Source organism: Phymastichus coffea, unplaced genomic scaffold, assembly GCF_024137745.1.
Source record: "Phymastichus coffea isolate CEN01 unplaced genomic scaffold, Cenicafe_Pcof_1.1 PCOF00100, whole genome shotgun sequence".
Taxonomy (NCBI): domain Eukaryota; kingdom Metazoa; phylum Arthropoda; class Insecta; order Hymenoptera; family Eulophidae; genus Phymastichus; species Phymastichus coffea.
The window spans coordinates 684327-699065 of NW_026706911.1; the positions used below are offsets into that span (position 1 = coordinate 684327).

A 14739-nucleotide genomic window follows, 5' to 3' on the forward strand; every position below is an offset into this window, starting at 1 on the left:
TCCTCTCTCGCGCGCGCACGGCTAGGAAAAAACAAATGCCGCGAAGCATGTGTCTCATAAGCCAATTATGAGCTACGTACGTACGCGCGTAACGAGGGAAAAGGCCTCTTTGCGCCGAAAAAAGGACGGAAAAAAGACTCGCGAAGAATGAAAAGAAAGTACGCGCGTTGTCGGTCGCAATTACGAGCAGCCGATAAGGAGGCCATATGTACAGGTTCAGCTGTCAACCGCCGACGAGGAGCTCGCGCGAACTTTGATTTTTTCCTCGTTTTTTCGATGGAATATAAGGGCGCGAATCACAATGCGCGCTAATTACGAGCCCGTTCCTCTCGTCGTGGGAAAAGACGCCGTGCATACTCAAGCAGCGAGTTCCTTGCCCGAGCGTGGCGCGAGCGAATTCATCCGGTAAAGGTATACAACGGGGCGCGACTTTGCGTTTCACGCGGCGCAGCGCAGCGCAACGCACACCTGGCGCGTGGATTTCCCGCTCGCGCATACGTCCAGTGGGATGTAGAGATTTGATCGTTCCTGCGGCGTCGATCGAGTGCACGCGTGTCCTTTGTCTTCCGATCGCTCGGCTCGCCGAGGCAAATTACGGACGCGTCGGGCACCGTGTCCCGGGGAGCTTTGCAGCCGCGGAGATACGCCTGTATTTATGGAAAGGTGATTGCACGACGGCTATAGGCGCGTTCTTCTTTCGAATCGATAGGCGCGCGCGACGTCGCTGCGATCTACATAGAGCTTTCCACCGTCGCCGCTCGCCAAAAGGGCAATCGTCGCGATCTCTTTGTCGAACGATTCGCTGCTCGCTCGCCCGTTATCGTGGTGGCGACGCGAGCAATTACATACACCGCAAATGAGGCCTCGCGTCAGACGCGAACCTGCGCGCTCCTGTCCGCTCGCGGGCTAAGGACTTTCGCGCGTACCGCGGCAGCAGGCGCGCATCGAGTCGGCGGATATACCGCACGGCCGTGTGCGCGCGACGTACGGCGGCGTCGCGGGTCACTCACCGCTCCAAGGCCGCACCACCTGTCCGACGTCTGCGTTGATGATTTCAACAAAGACGAGCACCAAACTTGCCCTCCTCTCCTAGAGAGACTGAGCGGGCACTGCGAAATCGCAACCGAACTCACTCAACACACTCGTCACCGATCTTCAAGCCGAACGACGAGAGAGAGGGGGAGAAGCTGCCGAGCAACCGGTTGCACTGCACTGCATCGCGCAGACACACTTTGCGCGTAGTTTTAGCTCGCTGGCTGGCGCGCGACTGCCGAGCGCAGCCGAGCCAGCGATGACTCTCTCTCTCCCTCGCTCTCGAGCCGAGAATGTGTCTGGGTGAACGCGCGCGCGCGCGCGCGTGTGTGCGTTGGCGAAGGGACGCCACCGTCGCTCGCCTGCCTGCTCGCTCGCTCGCTCGCTCGCCCTACGCGCGCAGGAGATACGGACAGTTTGCTTTTTCGGGGGTGTCTGATTCGCTCGCAGTGCAGTAAATTATAGATGCGTTTATTTATCCGCAGGCCCTGAGTGATATTTATTGCTCTTTCGGAGAGCGAAGTGCGCACGGGGTTGTACTCAAGATTCACGGTATAGAGGATCATTGAAGCGCACCGCATGCTTCGCCGTTTGATTGAGACGAATAACTCTTGCGTGAATGGATTTTTCTTCGAAAAGGACCAGAGGGGCGTGTAATCGGGAAAATTATTGACGTCGTTCGAGGGCATCCATTCACACAATAATAATACAATAACAAAACAGGATAATTGCCGCGCTTCCGTCAGCCGAGTCCTTGATGTTTGACGACCGAATGGAATACTGAAGAGGCAGGTTCGAAATGGCAATGATACCGCAACTCCTCGCGAAGAACTCGAGTGACACCGCGTCGCGCAGATTTTCGTATTTCCAGGCAATAAATGATCAAAGGGCAAACATAACTAATCCCGAGCTACTGTAACAAAAGACCGGGCCTATGTGAGAAATGCACGGTCTCTCTCTGCGTGCGCACTTTTAATAAGCACAAGGGGCTGCGCAATCTCCAACACAGCTGCATTCGATCAAACAAGTGCATCGAGAGCCGCGCACACGTATAGGTGGGATACCGACGAAAGGGGTTTGCGAATAAAACAGCCAGTCTCTCTGTGCGTGTGCGCGTGCACGTGCAGACTAGACAACACCCCCGTTGCAGCAGTAGCCGCAGCGCTAAAGCAAGTAAGGCTCGGAGGGTCGCTCGCTTACTCACCACGCTCGCCGCCTGCGTATATACGTACGAGGGGTGACGCGCCCGCGCGACTACGGCGCAGTTCCGTTGGTGTATCTGCGAGATCGTTCTCTCTCTCTATCTCTCTCTCTCTCGTAGATGCTGTGCAACGCTGAATATATTTTAATACATATTGGAATTACCACGGCGCGCTTTTTTCGGCTGGCGAGCAGATGACGCAGCGGCCCATCCCCTCGACGGCTTTTCCTTTTCATTTGCTCGATGGACTTTCTTCCGCGCGCTTCAAGCTTGCGCCCGATGATGAGTGCTCGCGTGAGATGCTGCGGTGAGTCACTGACTGCCGAAAGCACGCACACCAGCTCTTTTTACGATTAGCATCTATAAATTTTATACGGGGTTGCGGCTCTCGTCGGATCCTTTCTAATTTTGCTAATTGAACTTTTTAATTCCTCGTCGCTTCCTCGTCGACATTTGTAAACTGGCCAAGGCCAATGTTTCAAGCGCAACAATTCAGCTTCGAGCATACTGTGTCATTCATTCGCAACTTACTCTTCGTAGAAATACACTTGTTACGAACACAAAATACTCAAGGTCCGGTCACTTTTCGCCGTAAATATATACCTTGCTTTGCAAAAAAAGAAAGGAAGGAGGGGTAGCTAGCTATACATTTCTCCGAGCAATAAACTCGTTCAATCGGTCGATTTTTGTGCTTTACGCGAATTCGAGTAAAACTATAGAGCACAAAGCTATCACGCGAACGATATCTCTAAAAAAAGTCGCCTGTCTCTCTGGCAGGCAAACTTCATAGAGTGACGTGGTTGTTTTTGGTCGTCGCCGGGGTAGCTGGTATCGCGTCGTCGCGGGCGAGCAAATCGAGTAGGTTTGCGTGCCGAAGAGGCGGATGCAAAGCAAGCGACAAGAAGAACTGAAACCCATCGCGCTGGTGCATAATACTTATATGTGCGAGGGGAGGCGTTGCGAAGTATCATGAGACGGCGTCGCGGATGGTCCTCGAGAGAGCTCTTCTCGAGCAGAGTAGTTGCGAGGCGCCGTGCCGCTAACGAGATGGAACTACACGGCTGCCCGCTGACTAGCTTGCTAGCATTATCTTATGCGCGCGTCGGCCTTCGTCTCGGGAATTCGCTCGCGGAGATTGATCGAGCTTTGAAGCTAGCGATACGAGTTTGTTCCTCTATAGCGAACGCTAGAAAAGCTTCGCTACTTCCCTCGAGATAATCTTCAATTTGCTTCGACGCTGCGTTTATTTGATTATAGGCTTGCAGACTTACTTGAGAGTTCGGTTTTAATTAGCATTAATTTGATTTAACATCCTGATAGATGTGCTTCGTTGATTTTCTCACGGGTTTGTTGAGATTAGCATGCCGAGAATTTGATTTCAAATGAATCTGAATGATTCATAACGAGCGCTGCCGAGTGATATTGGTTGTTCTTCGAAATTTCATTTCGCGTAAGTAGATAAATCCGAATTCGGTCGGACAATCAACGTATTCTAATGTATGCATAAAATCCATTTACACTTTCATTCAAATCATAAGATTACGTATGTATAGCGTGACTAGATTAAATCAACGGAGCTCTTAGTACCGACTGTCCAAAATTTATAACATTTAAGCGATATCTAGTGAAAGTCATTTATCAAGAGTTTTAACACTTAAAAGAGTATTAATATGTAACTATGCACATTAAATAATTTAACATTTTTTCAAAAGAATAAAAATAGTTGTGTCGAATTCGATAACGTTTATCGTAAATACGTTATTTCAGCGCTTGTCTTGCCTATAAAATGGAAAAAAATATTGCCCTCGATTATCAAGTTCATTATTATGCCTAATGGATAACATAAATTTAATTCAAACTACGTTGTCAGTTATTGAAATGCGCGACAATAGGTATACATTCATCGCGAATGTATGTTTAAATAAATGAATATAAATATAAATTAATTATAAATTAATTATATAGATCCGTTTGTTTTTGCATAAAAATTATATTATCACATGATGATACGTTAAGACGTATATATACACTCAAACACTGTATTATCGTATGGTGTTACGTGTTACGTTACGAGCCACGAGGCAACGTCGGAACTACACAGATGGCGCAAGTATGCAGTGTTCGCTTTCGAAAATCACAAAAGTTGGGAAAGTAGCGTGACTACTGTTTACCGTTTTAATTAGTTCATTAAAAAAAAACAGGTTTTAATTTGCCACTTAACGGAAACCAAAACAAGGTTGATAATTTTGCGTTGCAAGGCAACCCAATAAATTTGCATTTAAAGTTGCAATTGGCCGACGTCAGTTTTTATTCATAACCTTCAGATTAGTAAATTACGAAATATATTAAATATCAAGGTACGAATCATTTTATAAAACATCAAAACATATTAACATTAATTAAAAAGCGTCAACACATCCAATTACTCACTTACTCGCGCCCATCGCGCAGATGATTGAGCCGATAGACGGTTTAATTGATAAAGATCGATTCATGGAAGAAATGTACGAACATGAAAGTTGGACGTCATCTGATTCCTACAGAGATTTGTTGATATGTCCGAGTTTTCGGTCTTATTCTTCGCTCGACCTACTTTCTTGTAAAAGTAAAGACGAAGAAGAATGCCGATTGGTTAACTTGAACAATGTTATAAAAAAGTTATTTGACACAATTGATGATCCAATCAAAAAAGAAGACGTTCCTGTTATTTGTTGCTTACTAGAAAAATTTTTGAAATATAACGGTACCAGCGGTTTTGTATCCTTGAAACTGAACATAAAGTCTTTTTCTCGAATAAATGAAAAAATTAGAGTTTAAGTAGTGCAAAGTGCTTGAAAAAATTTTACATAGGTAAAAAAGCCAAACCTTGAGGAAGTCTTGCACGATATTCCTTCGTAAGGACTTGATGAAGTTTACGTAATTTGATTCTCTTAATTGAAGTGAAACTGTAATCTGAAATTGAATGAAATTGTGAAATCAATTGAAATTGGAGTGTAAAAAAGACGTTGCCGAATCAATGAATTTTTTTTACTGTTGGACTGTTTTCACGCTCCTGAATAAAGTTGCGATGCCTCGCTAAGCCTTAACTATAAATAGTATGCCAAACACCTACCGCAAATCGGCGAGATTCTAGAGTTCCTGTCAATGCAAGCGAAGAAAGTCGAGCAGTACCTACATTACCTGCAGCAACTGTTGGAACTCTGCTGCAAGCCATTACTCGTACAATGCATGTCCGAACACTTCAGCATCAAGCCGAAACTGCTACGTTACTCGAGTTTGCTAGGCTACTTGCTGGTACTGGCACCGACGAAGGCCAGCTTCGACACGGTGAAAAAAGCGATCCAAGTGTTCTTGAGTGCTGGCAAGGACGAGGCCGAGAGGACGAGGGAAGACACGGTGAAGCCGGATGTGCGCCACGAAGCCGTGGAACAATCAAGGCTTCCGCTCACCCTCGCCGAGCTCACGGAAGTCGCGTCCACAGAGACTTATCCAGCTGTTTTGCAATTGATTCTCGCAGTCGCATCTGTCTCGCGGATATGCTGTAAATATAACGCACCCACTCGCTCTCTCATCAAACAGGAAAGTCGTTTTTATTGACACATTTAATTTCGAGTATAAGGTCACAGGATGCTGGAAGCCGGCGTCGAGAGTAGAATTCTGATGAGGCTACACCCGGCATATGAATGTGGGTTTGAATCCGCGCCGGTTACTGATCAGACGAATTTACTGCTTGATAAGGAAGATTACGTCAAGACTGCGGAGTACGCTACGAAAATTCTCTGCCGGATGGCGACCTCCATTATGATTTCGGATCAATTGCCAAAGGAACATGAGATCGCTTCGCCGACCAAGCAGGCGATGTGGTGGGTTACGTCGTATTTCATTATTTATCGCCGAAAGCTTGAACGTCGGCGCTCGTAGCTTTCTCTCGAAGCATCGCTGGCGAAAAGTCGACGCTCGACGTCGTCGATAATTTTATTGCTCGAGCGAAAGCTCCGCTGTCAAAATATTTTTCTCGGGCGCTCGCTCGCTGCGCCAAGCCAAGTATCAATGTTTACCCGTCAAACGTACGTCCAAACAGGAGCTTGCGAGCTGCATTCAGGAGGGAAGCGCTGCGAGCCCGTGGAAGTTGGCGCAGCCGGAAGTTGCGTAACGAGCTCGCAAATTTGATTTTGACAGGCGTCACGCGCTCCACGGCTCAATGGGAGCTGGTTGGCGCGGGATTAATCGACGACTTAGCCGGCTTTTTCGTTGCCACCGAGTTTGGGATTATCGACGCTTGGGCCGAGGTCGCTGAAGTCGAGGTGAATAACACCACGGGGCTGGAATTTAAGAAGACTTTGTTGACTATTGTGGCCAGAGTTGTACAACTACTGCCCGAGTGCCATACCGTAAGAATTTTATTTTTCTTTTCTTGGCTATTTTCGGTCTCAACCATGAAGCTATGACAATGTCGCGTTTCTGTTGACAACTGAAGGCCTTGAGAAACAAACATTTGGTGTCCAGCCTTCTTCAGTTGGTCGATCCTACGAGCGGTAAGTCGACAAGAATGCTCTGGAATTCGGAGCAACTCTGGCATCTTTTCAAATATGCCTCGGACGCGCTGACTTACGTCGTTCCGAAATTACCCGACGAATTCATCGAAGACGACGGCGCGCTGAGGTACTACGCAGTCATTCATACTCTATAACGCATCTTCCCCGTAACTCCTTGCATGGCAAGCATATAACCGCCGAAGATGGTTTTTTTTTTCATCGATAAAAAAACAAAATGCAAATGATGATAAATGTTATCTTGCGGGGTGCAAGATTGCTTTCGGTGCTCGAACGATTCACGACGAACGCTGATTATGACAATGCGCTCATTACGTCTTTTACCGAGATGATGTGTTCTCTTTCTCTGGCAAATTGCGATATGATAACGAGGCACATTCGCGAACACGGCTTTATCTCCGTTTCACTCAGTGAGCATCGTTTGTATTGCAATTGAGCCTCGTTTGATAACGGGATTCTGATTTATTAATTTTTTTTCCTCAGAAATGATTAAACGTATTCTTGGCTTGGAGGCGTTGGCGATGAAGCACCAGAGGGTCATCGCGTACTTGCTGGTAACAGTTGAGAATCTCGTGTGCATCGACGACTCTACCGACGAGTGCTTTTGCGAGACGAACATCGAAGCAACGCTCGAGCTGTTGGATCGGTGCTTGCACCAAAGAGTCGAGGACAGCGAACTCGACCAAAGGTTTCCACGCAGACAAAAAAAAAACAAATGGCAAAATTGCCTTTGAAACAGAAACTGAGGGAGATTGTAGTTTTGTGATAGCGATCGGCTGCTTCTGTTGGAAATGCGTAATCCATTGTCCCGCGGCACTTGGCAAGTTCGTGCGAGCAGGCGGACTTTATCAATGCTTGGATATCACGGAACAGGCGAACTTGCCGGCGCAAAACCTCTACCTGGGTCTGCTGGCTGATATCAGCGAGGCGGAGTTTTGCCGGTGCTATTTGTTTTCTTGGAGGCGCGCCGCCGACAAGGGGAGCGGGATATTGTCTCTCTTGGCAGATGTTTGGCGGCACGAGGAGCGAATATTTGGCGTCGAGAGAAGCCGGCAAGGATGCATACTGAGTACGCGTTACAAAGGCTCGCTTATTGCTCGCCGCTTTGCACCTTCCACTCTCGTTCGCCACGGTATTTTCTGCAATTAGACGCGCGGGCGCCGCTGCTGAACGACGAGCAATGGCTCTATGTCAGTTATTTGAAGTCCGCGCGCGACTCGGCCGTACTGAGCACCACGGCCGTCGGCTCGGTCAGACCGAAAATTCACCACTTGCTCAAATTGATCGCGCGCCACGCCGACGCTTATCGCGAAGGTTATTTCGGAAAACTGCTCGACGGGCTCTCCACGGAAGATCGAGTAAACATACAAGCTGCAAGTCGCCTTGGCTATGTAAACTCGTCCGAGCTACCTTTCTCTCGTTCTACTACAGATAACGATCCTGGCGGTCGAGTCGTACTCGGATCTCAAATCCGACGAGGCGTCCGTCCAAGTTTTGTCCCGGCTGAAAATCTCAGCGCTAACCGAATCCCGCAGCTTATTACTCGAGACAGCATCAAAGCTGGACTTATGGTCAGCGCGGAGTCGCGCGGTGCGCGAACGTCAGGACAAGCTCGTGGACGAGTCTTGCGCCACGGAAGCCAAAGAGGAACTCGAGACACTGGAAATGATACGACACGCGGGGCTCAATCCTGCTTTTGATGCGTTGGCCGAGCTCAGGTTCGTAGCTGCTGCCACTGTCAGAAGTTACGAGCTGGCAAAGCTGCGAGAAATGAAGACAATGAAGAATCAACCGGGCCGAGCACTCGTTCGTGGCCCTTTGTTCGAGACTTGCGATTTCGGAGAGAACGTCACGGTGAGAATTCTTTTTCGCGAGCGAAAGTTTTTCTTTTTGCGGTCAAGTCGGTCTACGGCGATTGCGTTCCTGATTCATGCGGTTTTTACGCGCAAAATAACGATGCGTAGGTGAAAGTAGTTTGCGTATGCAGCGCGATTACGACCAGTTTTTCAATGGATTCTCTCGGATGAAATGGAAAAGCTAATTGTTATTAAGCAGCTACGAGCATATTCTACGAGAAATCATCTCTGCTTTCTTTACTCAAAATGAAAGATTAACTTTTACATACGTATTTCAGAATGTTTTCAACAAAGAAGTAATAATACAAAGCATTGAAAATCCATCACCCGACGCGACAATCGAAGACATGTCAACAGTATCGTCGTCGACGCCTCGATTATCATCATCTGGCCATTCGCATTGTTCAACGACGATCGACGATTCTCTCACTCTGCAGCAAAATTACGAGCTCGACGACAATGGAAAGGTTGCATTACAGTTACACTCGAAATATGAATAAAATGTATAACGTTGATAAAGCTCATTTTAACTTATTCAGACGAGATTAACGATTTATCGCAACGGAAGTACGTAAATGATAAATGTCTGGTAGCGAGAAGCACACATTTTCTCATCATTTCGCGATAAGATACATTCCGTAGTTTATTTGTAAATAAAAAATTGGATTTAAGTGGCTGCAGATAGACAAAAAGTACTTCACGTTTGTTTTTCATTCGCCTTGCTATCTTGTCGAAGTGACTATAAGCTACAGGACAATTGATTCGATTTATCTCGCTTTAATCAGACTTCGCAAATTGACTCCCACCTGCCCACCCAACCTTCGTCGAACGACACAATAAAAGAAGCGCACACAAGGCTAATTAGGCGAGCGCATTGTCGGCATTTTCCAAGTTTCAACTATCGACTACTCCGAGGGCGTATACTGCAGCACGCAACTGAATATCCATTCCGATCGCCGCTGAACGAGTGGAAGTCAATTTGCTCTGAACGAGAATTTACAATTTAATTGATTATCCCAAATGAGCTCTCACTGGAGAAAATCGAGCAGTCGCATAATGAGCCGACGCGCGTACAACTGGTATCCCAGTGGATCGAGTTGATTGCTAAAAAGCGAGCAGTTATCCGAGTACCTATAGCACACCCGAGGTACGCTCGTTGCCCTTGCAAGCTCTCCCCGAAAGTGAGGAGAGGATCCGACAGGTCGTGCTACTTCTCCATCGGCGTGCCGTAGAGACGCGCGCGCGGAAGACGAGGACAAAGGCAGCGAATTAGGATGAGCGCCAGTTCGGTAGCCCTTTGTTCACGAGGCTGCAATTTCGTCGCCCTCGCGACAGCGAGCGTGTGCGCGCGCGAGCGGAGCGGCCCTATACATGGCGCTTGCATTTTCGTACTCGACGCCAAGGCTTCTAATTAAAGCCGTCGAACAAACGCGCGCCTGGCTTTATTTCGAATTGCGTTTTCTTTAATAACTGACTTATTCGACGCTACGCACTTTATGGCCAGCTTCTCGCTACAGTGCTCGTTAGCCGGGTTCTTGCAAGTTCGGCAGATTCACGTTATTAAAATTCATTACTGCTTTTTCAAGGTTCATACCATCGATTTTCTTATTACTACCCATGATAAGCTTTCATAACGGCTACGCGGTGTTCCCTCTTTTTTTACTCCAATTTTTTTTTTTCGCAAACTATTCTATTACAACTTGTCTCGCACGCTCGCGCGTTCGATAAAAAGTTTTTGATATGCAAGAAGTTCGGCAACTCCTGTACGTGGCAGTCTGTCTTCATTGAATGATGAACTATTTCAATTTTATTCAAAGCCACACAGATTCAAATTACAATTTTTTTTCCTCGCGGGGGGCGACATAGTGCGTACCAAAAGAAAAAAACTTTCGTGAACAGCGATAATGAAAATTAAAGCGAAACTACGCACGTCTCTGAAAATCAATATTAAAGTTTAAAAAAAGAGAGAAGGTGGAATACCCAAAGGTTGCAAACAAGCGTCAATCGTTGCTTCGCGCGCGAGCGCAAAGTGGCAATAAATGAGCACCGAAAAGTGCTACCTACACCCGCGCTAAAGCCACAGAAAGAGAGAGAGAGAGAGAGAGAGAGAGAGAGAGAGAGAGAGAGAGAGAGAGAGAGAGAGAGAGAGAGAGAGAGAGAGAGAGAGAGAGAGAGAGAGAGACCCCCAGCCGCAAGATGCTACTCTGTTGAAAGGAAAAAAACAAAAAAATAAACCTCGTTCGCAGAGAGAGCGCACAAAAAAGAAAAACCGTTCCGATCGGCTACGATATACACGAGCGAGAGAGAGAGAGAGAACACATGGAGCGTATAGCGAAGCCAACGAAGTGAACGGGAGAACGGCGAGCTGCGCACACAAATGCACGCGCGCACACACTACTCACGCGCGCGCGCGCGCGCGCACGCTCGCGCGTATACATACACATATACAGCGTGAGAGAAACGGAGGGGGGTAACTCGTCGCGAGAGCGAGCGGCGCCGCCGCCGGTTTCTCTCACAGTTGACGCTCGACCCTCGAACGCTTAGTTTCGTCGACGTCACCGTGCGTATTTTACCTATAGCATAGCATAGTAACATACGTACTTATACGTATAATATCAGTAGCGTGTGTTTGCTTGTTGTCGCTGCTCAGCGTCGTCGTCGTTTCGCGCAACATGCTCATCGCCTACTTCTCGTAACGTGCGTGTGTGACATTTGTGCTTTGTTCTATTTGTAAAAAAATAACATAAGCGAAACGCTCGCGTTATTTTTTTTTTCTTTATCCTCCTGTAGCGGAGCATAAGAGTTCAGTGAGAGAGAAAGAAGGTTCATGGGAAACATGGCGCGTGACCGGTGCATAGCAAGATCGCTCATCTTGGCGATTCTCGTCTTTGACCTCGTCGTATCTTTTATTCTTGCCGGTGAGTTTTTAATTAATATCAGATCAGCAATTCATTTGATTTGTTTAAGACGGTATAGTTTGTGTTGTGATTATGTCTTTAGGTTCTTATAGATATAAGCATTGACAAATTCGCAGATTGCGGTTTTGTCGAGCGATGTGAATTTAAAATTCTCCAAAATAAGTACTTCGTCACACGCGCGAATCCGTTTTTGTGGTTTCGCTTCTGCGCATTTTTGTTTTCGCAGTATTACGGGAAGTGTTTGTGCAGTGTATATGCATGTGTGCTCAAGTGTGGTTTTCAGATGAAACAGCTGTTGAATAACAAGAGCACGCGAGGACATTCCTGCGAATTTCCGAATAGCTCGCTCCGGTCAAAATTGATCGGGCAAGCTAATTGCGGTATTGTGCGACGTGCAAGACTTTTTTTTTACTTACTCGCGCGGGACACGCGGAGCTATATATTGATCCTCTCTCCTGCTTTTACATTGGTAATTAAAGCGAGTCGAATGGCTTCTGACTGATTGACGTGTTAATAATGCTTTGTCTCCTTTTTTTACTTCCTATTGCTCTTCGACCATGAAATTAATGTAATGTTTCTTAAATTAGATTTTGTATTCGATAATGAAGATTGTTTGAGAAAGAAAGTGTTTTTTATCCTGACGTTTGTGTTATCAGTTGGTCGGATAAAAGAAACAAGCCGAATAAAAATTGCCACGATAAGCTCTTTATACGCCAGAGCAGGAGATAACGATAAAAAAACGACAATTCGTGCTGATAGCGTAGGACGTATCCTTTAAACCTTACCGAAATCTCAGCCAAAATTCCCCTGACTGGAAAGTTCACATCCTCGATTAAGAGCAGAAAAAAGTAAAACAGAATACTCTTGCGCTCTCAAATCGATACTTAAGAAAGAAAGACGGCCTCGTATCGTTTTCGAGGGATCTTGACGAGAAAAAAAATTAAAAGAGACGAACCGTTGGGGAGCATCTTAGACACAGTGAAGAGAGAGAGAGAGAGAGAGAGAGAGCGAAATATACTCTGCGAAGGGAAAAGAGAAAGCCCATATATCGGTTAAAAATATAAATATTCAAGCAAACCACATAACCGAAAAATTATAAATAAGGCGCGAGCGCGAAAGCGTGTATTATTGTGATTATCCGTCTTTCATTTTAGTCGAGCCCTCCCCCCGTTTATTTTTTATTTTCTCTTTCTTTCGTTCGAGCGATCACACGGCGCGGCGCGCGAGAACGCAATTCGGTTTTATTGGTTTCGACGTGGCCCGCCGCGCAACGCTGGCGGATGTTTTATTAGCTTTTATTTATGAGCGTCGGGACTTTAATTTGTTCGGTTGAGTTGGGTTATCTGGAGTCGTGGTGCTGAAAGCGAGCAATAGGTTACACGCGTGATTTTCGTGAACGTTATTAGCCCGTGCTTGCAGAAGCGGCTGCGTCAGCGCGACAAACTGCCAGCATGTAAAATTGAAGTAAAATAAAGTGGTGAAGGCGATAAGCCAAGAGCTTGCGTCGTTGAACAAAAGTGCGCTCCGCGTGCGTACACGCACTCGGCCTACTCCGGCAAGCCAGGCGGAAACGCGGGGAGGACGACGATGAAAAAAAGAAAAAAGGATCACTTGAGCGGAGACACAGCCTGGAGAGATTGCCGTTGGGCGCATTGGCACAAAAAGAAGGCATCGCCCGAGAGACGCGCGAGAGGGGAGGGGCGAAGAGCCACGACAGAAATGCAGAAAACAGCGAGAAGAGACAGGCCTATGGGCAGGGGAGAGAGAAAAAACGGCGCACATGTGTGCGTTCGTGTCTGAGGAGGAAAAAGTCCACCGTTGCAGTAGCAGCAGCAGCAGCCTGTTGAATGCCGGCCGGCGCACACGTGCATCGCGATGTGCAAATACGTGTGGGCGCACGGTCTAGCTGCAGCGGCGCGCTCCGATTTCGCTGACGAGGCGGGCCAATTTTCCCTTCTAGCGATATATATACGTGCTCCTTTCTCTCTCTCTCTCTCGCTGGCATTTTCGCAATTTGCCTGCATCGCCTCTCACTCACTGTCCGTTTCCTTTGCTCTTTCCTTTTCAGAGAGAGATCCATTTTATTGACGCTCGCAAGAGAGATATAAGCGAGCGAGTGTGCAGCGGAAGGTGCAGTCGTCGACGTGATTCATAGATATGTGCGCGCGCGCGCCTCGTCGATTTTTCGGTGCTGCGCGTGGGCCGGAAGTCGACGCTTGAAATTTCGACGTGGCGATTATTCGCGATGTGTAAGCGGTCTTCCAAGCGCTAGGCATTGTCGTATTAGGACTGGAAGCGCGGTCTGAAATTCTTTCGCAGGCGTTACTTTCTGCTCACCTGCATACTTAGCCATTCTGCTTTTGCGAAATTCGATAAGCCTGGCAGAGGCCGGATTATAAATGGAAAGCCGTGTAAACAGAGCGTGAAGAAAGCAACGGCAAACTAGAAAATGTCCGACGGAAAGTAGACGCGGCTATCGAAAGAAGAGCTCGTTACAGTTCCGAAGCCCGTAAGCTCAAGGCCAGCGCCGAAAAAGAAAAGGGGAGAGAGAGGAAAACAGCAGGGCTTTTATCAACGCTCTCGCGGTTTTCGTCGTCGCAACGTGAACGTGGCGCCGAAATTTCCACACGGCATACCGACTGTCGATCGCGATGCAACGTGCGTATAATGCGTCTTGCTGGCCGCCTAACGCGGTGCGTCAAGGCGTGTATGTAGGTGAGGCAAACAGGCAAAAGGCGTTGACGTGACTTCCTCTTATAAAGTTGCGCGCGAAAGAGCAACGTGACTGATGTGAGTAATTACTAGCCCTGCGCGCCCGTTGCCAATGCGATTTCTCCTCGGATGTACACGATGTGCTTTCGGATATTAAAAACTCTGCTGCTCACTCGCTCGTGCGGGTGAACGATGCTTCATTTTTTTCCTGCGAGATCAATTACGTCGTTCGCCTTCCCCAAACGATGATTTTTATGAATAAATTACGGGAATTATGTTTTTTTTCCTCCGTGTGAAGAGGATTTCACCGTAATAACGTACGAGTAGTGCTCTACACGGTGTGATAATCATAGATATCATTCTGAAAATGTTAACGCACGCGATTACGTTGGGAAGGTTTGCCCTCACAGTTAAGTAATAATTTTATTACATCGAAACTCATTTTGATGATATAGCAGGCTGTGTAA

The 14739-nt window shown here is 47.2% G+C and overlaps 2 protein-coding genes across 3 annotated transcripts in view; both read left to right on the plus strand.

The window, feature by feature from the left end:
• The first annotated feature begins 4726 nt into the window (after positions 1-4726).
• LOC131670138 (uncharacterized) lies at positions 4727-6923 on the plus strand. Its single transcript, XM_058945521.1, has 5 exons — positions 4727-4990; positions 5330-5774; positions 5853-6096; positions 6315-6624; positions 6711-6923. Exons 1-5 carry the CDS (start codon positions 4727-4729, stop codon positions 6921-6923), a joined length of 1476 nt encoding a protein of 491 aa, XP_058801504.1.
• A 4251-nt stretch (positions 6924-11174) lies between these two features.
• LOC131670100 (plexin domain-containing protein 2) overlaps positions 11175-14739 on the plus strand; it is a 46506-nt gene continuing 42941 nt past the window's right edge. The window contains exons 1-2 of one of the 2 annotated variants that reach the window (XM_058945466.1): positions 11175-11339; positions 11433-11560. In XM_058945466.1, the coding sequence (XP_058801449.1) occupies positions 11470-11560 (91 nt within the window). In that variant the 5' untranslated portion in view covers positions 11175-11339; positions 11433-11469. Of the gene's footprint in view, positions 11561-14739 lie in introns of both variants that reach the window. The other variant, XM_058945465.1, reaches the window with a different exon arrangement.

Bases quoted from the DNA above. Each gene is read 5' to 3' on its own strand.
- LOC131670138 (XM_058945521.1), top strand. From the start codon at position 4,727: ATGGAAGAAATGTACGAACATGAAAGTTGGACGTCATCTGATTCCTAC. The intron at 6,097-6,314 runs GTGGGTTACGTC...ACGTCCAAACAG, and splicing joins CCGACCAAGCAGGCGATGTG to GAGCTTGCGAGCTGCATTCA. The intron at 6,625-6,710 runs GTAAGAATTTTA...TGACAACTGAAG, and splicing joins TACTGCCCGAGTGCCATACC to GCCTTGAGAAACAAACATTT.